Source organism: Tachyglossus aculeatus, chromosome 13 (genome assembly GCF_015852505.1).
Source record: "Tachyglossus aculeatus isolate mTacAcu1 chromosome 13, mTacAcu1.pri, whole genome shotgun sequence".
NCBI lineage: Eukaryota > Metazoa > Chordata > Mammalia > Monotremata > Tachyglossidae > Tachyglossus > Tachyglossus aculeatus.
In genome coordinates this window covers 2750994-2756993 of record NC_052078.1, presented here as the reverse complement: position 1 = coordinate 2756993, position 6000 = coordinate 2750994, and the positions used below count along the sequence as shown (strand labels likewise).

The window sequence follows — 6000 nt, the reverse complement described above, 5'->3', positions numbered from 1 at the left end:
CCACCCGGAGTAAAAATTAAATAAGGGCGAGGGGGCTTGGTTTTCTTTTAAACGCTGGCACAGATTCAGCTTTCAAAGAATATCTCCGAAAAACAGGGAGGGACAGGGGACCAGGAAGGAGACCCAAGCGTCCGTCGGGGCCGGGAAAGGGAAGAGCCATCCGGGATTCACATTCGGCTTTCCCTGGGGGAGTTTCCCGGATACGCTGCGAGTCCTCCCGGGGGAGAGGAAGAGGGTCTGACTTGGGATGGCGACCGCCCAAGGTCAGACGGGGGGTCGCCGGGTTGGCTCCCAAAGGGACGGCCTTTAGGGAAGCAGCGTGGCTCGGGGGAAAGAGCCCGGGCTTTGGAGTCAGAGGTCGTGGGGTCAAACCCCGACCCCGACTGGCTTTGGGCGAGTCACGTCGCTTCTCCGGGCCTCAGTGCCCCCATCTGGAAAACGGGGATGAAGACTGGGAGCCCCCGTGGGACAACCTGATCACCTCGTAACGACCCCGGCGCTTAGAATGGTGCTCGGCACCTAGTAAGCGCCTTGTAAGTGCCATCATCATCATCATTTAGGGCGGACCGTGGGTCAGCTTAGTACAGTGCTCTGCACACAGTAAGCGCTCAATAAATACGATTGATGATGATGGAGGGCCCAGACCGGAGCGGAGAGGCAGGGGGTGTGGGCCAGCTGACTCGATTCTGCGGCCCTCTTGGTCCCCCGGGCACGGTGTAGTGTCAGCTGGGGGAAATCCTACCCACCCATCCCCTCTTTGCCCCGGCTAACGCTCCCAAAGGGCGGTTTCCCCGCGGGGCACCAAATTCCCGTCCCTCCGCGTGGGCAAGCCGGACAGCGGAGGCGGGGGCCGCCACTTCGGGGCCGTAAGCTCCTCAAGGGCGGCGAACGGCTCAGAGGACGGCAGACCGCTTGCTTCCTCAGGCACCCGGGGGCCCACGGCCTGTCGCCGCTTCGTCGGGGTGAGGTGGTCCGCGGGGTTTACCCCCGACAGGGTTTACCGGCCGGCGGTCCACGTCCGGGCTCGCTCCGGTTCCCCTGGGCAACCTGGGTCGGTGGCGAGGGACACGGGGGCAGAGGAAGCTCGGTCCACCCTGCTGGGTGTCGTGCTGCCCGGGTGGGGTGTCACCCCAACTCACCCCAAAAGGGAGGCCTCAGAGGGAAGCATAGGGGACCGGGAGACTCTACTCATCCCCCAGGGATCCCCCTTTCCCCGCACCTCAGCTGCAAGGATGAGAAAGAACAACTCCGGGGATGCCCAGCCAGACGGAAAGGGCCTGGTTGGGGGGATGTTTCCTGTTTTGCTTAACATCTCTAGCTTCAGTGCTTTGCCCGAACCCAAATATCCATGCCGGCCCGGGGGGCATGACGGGAGCCCACGCCACGGGCCCGGAGCCAGTGGGCGGAGGAGAGGGTGGGCTAGGAGCAGCGGGCCGATGAGGGACGTCCACCCCGGGGATGTACCAAACGTGTAGTGCCGACGGGAGTGTGGGGGGAAAAGCGAGAATCGGAGCGGGCTCTTTTCTCTTCCTAGAGCTCAAGGGGGAGGGAGGGCCGGTGGGCAACGGAGCCGTCGCCAAAGTAATGCCAAAGGTGGGTGTCCCGCTCCTGGCCCGGCGAGGGCCTGTGCCATCCGGAGGGTCCAGCCCTGGTGAGCCCCTGGGCACGGGCACATCCGTCAGCGTGCCCGGAGCGGAGCCGAACTCGGACGCCGGGCCCGTCTTCGGCGTCGGCCGGGCCCTGCCTCCGTCCACCCGCGCCGTGTCGTTTCTCCCTTCTTCGGGGCGAGGGTCCGCCCGGTTGCGGTGGACGGAGAGCCCGTCGAGGGCCCGGGATGGCCGACTGGAAGACCCCGCTCTCTACCCCTTTAGAGACCCAAAGGGGTAGGAGGAGCGGAGGGAGGACGTGGGGGCCGGGAGGGGGTGGGCCCCCCGGGCCCGGAGGTCACCGGGCAACCAGCGGGCCACCGCCGGGCGACGGGAGGGAGGTGAGGCGATCCCCTCCCGGGACGCGCCCCCCGGCCCGCCCGGCTCAGAGGGTGAGGAGCGGGATGCAGCCCACCCCCACGCCCCCTTCGTGACACACCATGGGGGCCATGAACGTCCAGCGGTTCGTCTCGGGGTCGAACATCTCCACCGAGCTGAGGTTGGACTGGCCGTCGTAGCCGCCCACGGCGTAGAGCCGCCCGCAGCTGGCCACCAGCGAGACCCGGCTGCGGCGCGTGTTCATGGGGACGATGAGGGACCACTGATCGGCCGCCGAGCTGTAGGCCTCGGCGATGCTGAGGAAGCCGGACCCGTCGTAGCCGCCGCAGACGAACATCTTGCTGCCCAGCGAGGCGGCGCCGTGGCGACAGCGCTTGTTCAGCATGCCGGCCACTGGGTACCACGTGCCCGTGTGCTGGTTGTAGTATTCCACCTGCAGCGGGGAACGGGAGGTCGGCGATCCGGGCCTCCATCCCGCCCGGGATCGCGGCCCGTCGGCCATCTGGGCCTCCATCCCGCCCAGTATCGCGGCCCGGGCCTTTCCCGTCGCTGGGCCTTCCCACCTCTAACTCTTCGGGGGACGAGGTGGACCGACACCCTGCCTTCTCAGGGCACCCGGCGGCCCCTCGGGCGCTCTGGGGGTTCATTCATTCAATCGTATTTATTGAGCGCTTACTGCGTGCAGAGCACTGGACTAAGCACGTGGAAAGTGCAATTCAGCCGCAGACAGAGTCGGTCCCTCCCCAACATTCATTCACTCATTCAATCGTATTTATTGAGCGCTTACTGTGTGCAGAGCACTGGACTAAGCGCTTGGGGGACGAGGTGGACTGATACCCTGGCTTCTCAGGGCGCCCGGTGGCCCCTCGGGCGCTCTGGGGGTTCATTCATTCAGTCGTATTTATTGAGCGCTTACTGTGTGCAGAGCACCGAACTAAGCGCGTGGAAAGTGCAATTCAGCCGCAGACAGTCGGTCCCTCCCCAACATTCATTCACTCATTCAATCATATTTATTGAGCGCTTACTGTGTGCAGAGCACTGGATTAAGCGCTTGGGAAGTCCAAGTTGGCAACACATAGAGACGGTCCCTACCCAACAGCGGGCTCACAGTCTAGAAGACTGATGCATCTGACGTCCTTGATGCCCGCCCACTTGTGCATCTCCCCCTTCTAGACTGTGAGCCTGCTGTCGGGAAGGGACCGTCTCTATATGTTGCCTACTTGGATTTCCCAAGAGCTTAGTCCAGTGCTTTGCACACAGTAAGTGCTCAATAAATACAAGTGAATGAATGAATGAATGGTGGATGGGGTGTGGATCCTTTTAGACTGTGAGCCCACTGTCTTCTAGACTGTGAGCCCGCTGTTGGGTAGGGACCGTCTCTAGATGTTGCCAACTTGGACTTCCCAAGAGCTTAGTCCAGTGCTCTGCACACAGTAAACGCTCAATAAATACGATTGAATGAATGAATGTACATATGTTTGTACGTATTTATTACTCTATTTTATTTGTACATATTTATTCTATTTATTTGACCTTGTGAATATGTTTTGTTTTGTTGCCTGTCTCCCCCTTCTAGCCTGTGAGCTGAGCCCGCTGTCGGGTAGGGACCGTCTCTACATGTTGCCAACTTGGACTTCCCAAGCGCTTAGTCCAGTGCTCTGCACACAGGAAGTGCTCAATAAATACGATTGAATGAATGAATGAATGAATGAATGGTGGATGGGGTGCTGATCCTTTTAGACTGTGAGCCCGCTGTCTTCTAGACTGTGAGCCCGCTGTTGGGTAGGGACCGTCTCTAGATGTTGCCAACTTGGACTTCCCAAGCGCTTAGTCCAGTGATCTGCACACAGTAAGCGCTCAATAAATACAGTTGAATGAATGAATGAATGGTGGATGGGGTGTGGATCCTTTTAGTCTGTGAGCCCACTGTTGGGTAGGGACCGTCTTTAGATGTTGCCAACTTGGACTTCCCAAGCGCTTAGTCCAGTGCTCTGCACACAGGGAGCGCTCAATAAATACAATTGAATGAATGAATAAATACGACCGAATGAATGAAAAGCTGCCGACAGAGCCCTCCGGATGTGGGGAATATCCCGGCCCGCGCCTCGGCCGGCCGGCTGGCCCACACCCCGCTGAGACTCACGCTGCTGAAGATCTGCAGGCCGTCGTGCCCCCCGGAGACGTGGACCCGCCCCTCGAAGACGGTCACGCCGGCCGCGCTGCGGTTCGCGCTCATCGGGGTGATGACCGTCCACCTTGGGGAGACGGCCGCGCGGGCGCGGCGGGGGGGGGTGAGCCCCCGGGGCCGCCCGCTTTCCCGCGGGGGGACCCCCCGCCACCGCCCCGAGACCGCCCCGTCTTACTTGTCCGTCTCGGGCGAGTAGGTCTCCACCGAGTTGAGGGAGGAGCTGCCGTTGTAGCCGCCGCAGACGTAAATCTGCCCGTCCAGCACGACCGTTCCCATGGCGCTGAAAGGCACGCGGGGCGGGTTGGGGGTGACGTCTCCGCGCGCCCCCCACGCCCCCCGAACTCGGGTCTCCGGGCCGGCCCCGACCGCCCGGACCACCGCCTCTTCCGGCCCGGGCCCCCCACCCGAGACCTATTTATTGGCCTTGTGGAAGGGGAAGGAAAGTGGGCTGGGATGAGAGGGAGGGGAGAGGAAAAGGAAGGAGCGGAAGGGGTTAGAACGGTGCTTGGCACGTAGTAAGCGCTTAGCAAATGCTATTAAAAAAAGGGGGGGGACGAAAGGGGAAAGGAAACAGAGGGAAAAGCAACGGGGAGAGGGACGAGATAATGACTGTGAGCCTGTTGTTGGGTAGGGACCGTCCTTAAATGTTGCCAACTTGCCCTTCCCAAGTGCTTAGTACAGTGCTCTGCACATAGTAAGCGCTTAAATACTATTTAAAAAAAAGGGGGAGAAAGGGGAAAGGAAATAGAGGGAAAAGGAACAGGGAGAGGGACAAGATAATGACTGTGAGCCCGTTGATGGGTAGGGACCGTCTCTAGATGTTGCCAACTTGCCCTTCCCAAGCGCTTAGTCCAGTGCTCTGCACATAGTAAGCGCTTAACAAATACTATTAAAAAAAAGGGGGGAAAAAAGGGGAAAGGAAACAGAGGGAAAAGGAAGGGGGAGAGGGACAAGATAATGACTGTGAGCCTGTTGTTGGGTAGGGACCGTCTCTAGATTTTGCCAACTTGCCCTTCCCAAGCACTTAGCACAGTGCTCTGCACATAGTAAGCACTCAATAAATACGATTGATTGATTGATTGATTGGTTAACAAATACTATTTAAAAAAAAGGGGAAGAAAGGGGAAAGGAAACAGAGGGAAAAGGAACGGGGAGAGGGACAAGATAATGACTGCGAGCCTGTTGTCGGGTAGGGACCGTCTCTAGATGTTGCCAACTTGCCCTTCCCAAGCGCTTAGTCCAGTGCTCTGCACACAGTAAGCGCTCAATAAATACGATTGATTGATTGATTGATTGATTAACAAATACTATTTAAAAAAAAGGGGAAGAAAGGGGAAAGGAAACAGAGGGAAAAGGAACAGGGAGAGGGTCAAGATGACTGCGAGCCCGTTGTTGGGTACGGCCCGCCTCTAGATGTTGCCAACTTGCCCTTCCCAAGCGCTTAGTCCAGTGCTCTGCACATAGTAAGCGCTTAACAAATACTATTAAAAAAAAGGGGGGGAAGAAAGGGGAAAGGAAACAGAGGGAAAAGGAACGGGGAGAGGGACAAGATAATGACTGTGAGCCCGTTGTCGGGTAGGGACCGTCTCTAGATGTTGTCAACTTGCCCTTCCCAAGCGCTTAGTCCAGTGCTCTGCACACAGGAAGCGCTCAATAAATACGATTGATTGATTGATTGATTAACAAATACTATTAAAAAAAAGGGGAAGAAAGGGGAAAAGAAATAGAGGGAAAAGGAACGGGGAGAGGGACAAGATAATGACTGTGCGCCCGTTGTTGGGTAGGGGCCGCCCCTAGATGTTGCCAACTTGCCCTTCCCAAGTGCTT

General features: G+C 58.6%; 1 protein-coding gene across 2 annotated transcripts in view; it reads right to left on the bottom strand.

Moving 5' to 3' along the window:
* Nucleotides 1-1858: 1858 nt before the first annotated feature.
* KLHL18 (kelch like family member 18) overlaps nt 1859-6000 on the bottom strand; it is a 30906-nt gene continuing 26764 nt past the window's right edge. For both annotated transcript variants that reach the window (XM_038755750.1, XM_038755751.1), the window contains exons 8-10: nt 4349-4453; nt 4129-4240; nt 1859-2418 (exon numbers count right to left, since the gene is read on the bottom strand). In XM_038755750.1, the coding sequence (XP_038611678.1) occupies nt 2032-2418; nt 4129-4240; nt 4349-4453 (604 nt within the window). In that variant the 3' untranslated portion in view covers nt 1859-2031. The remainder of the gene's footprint in view (nt 2419-4128; nt 4241-4348; nt 4454-6000) is intronic.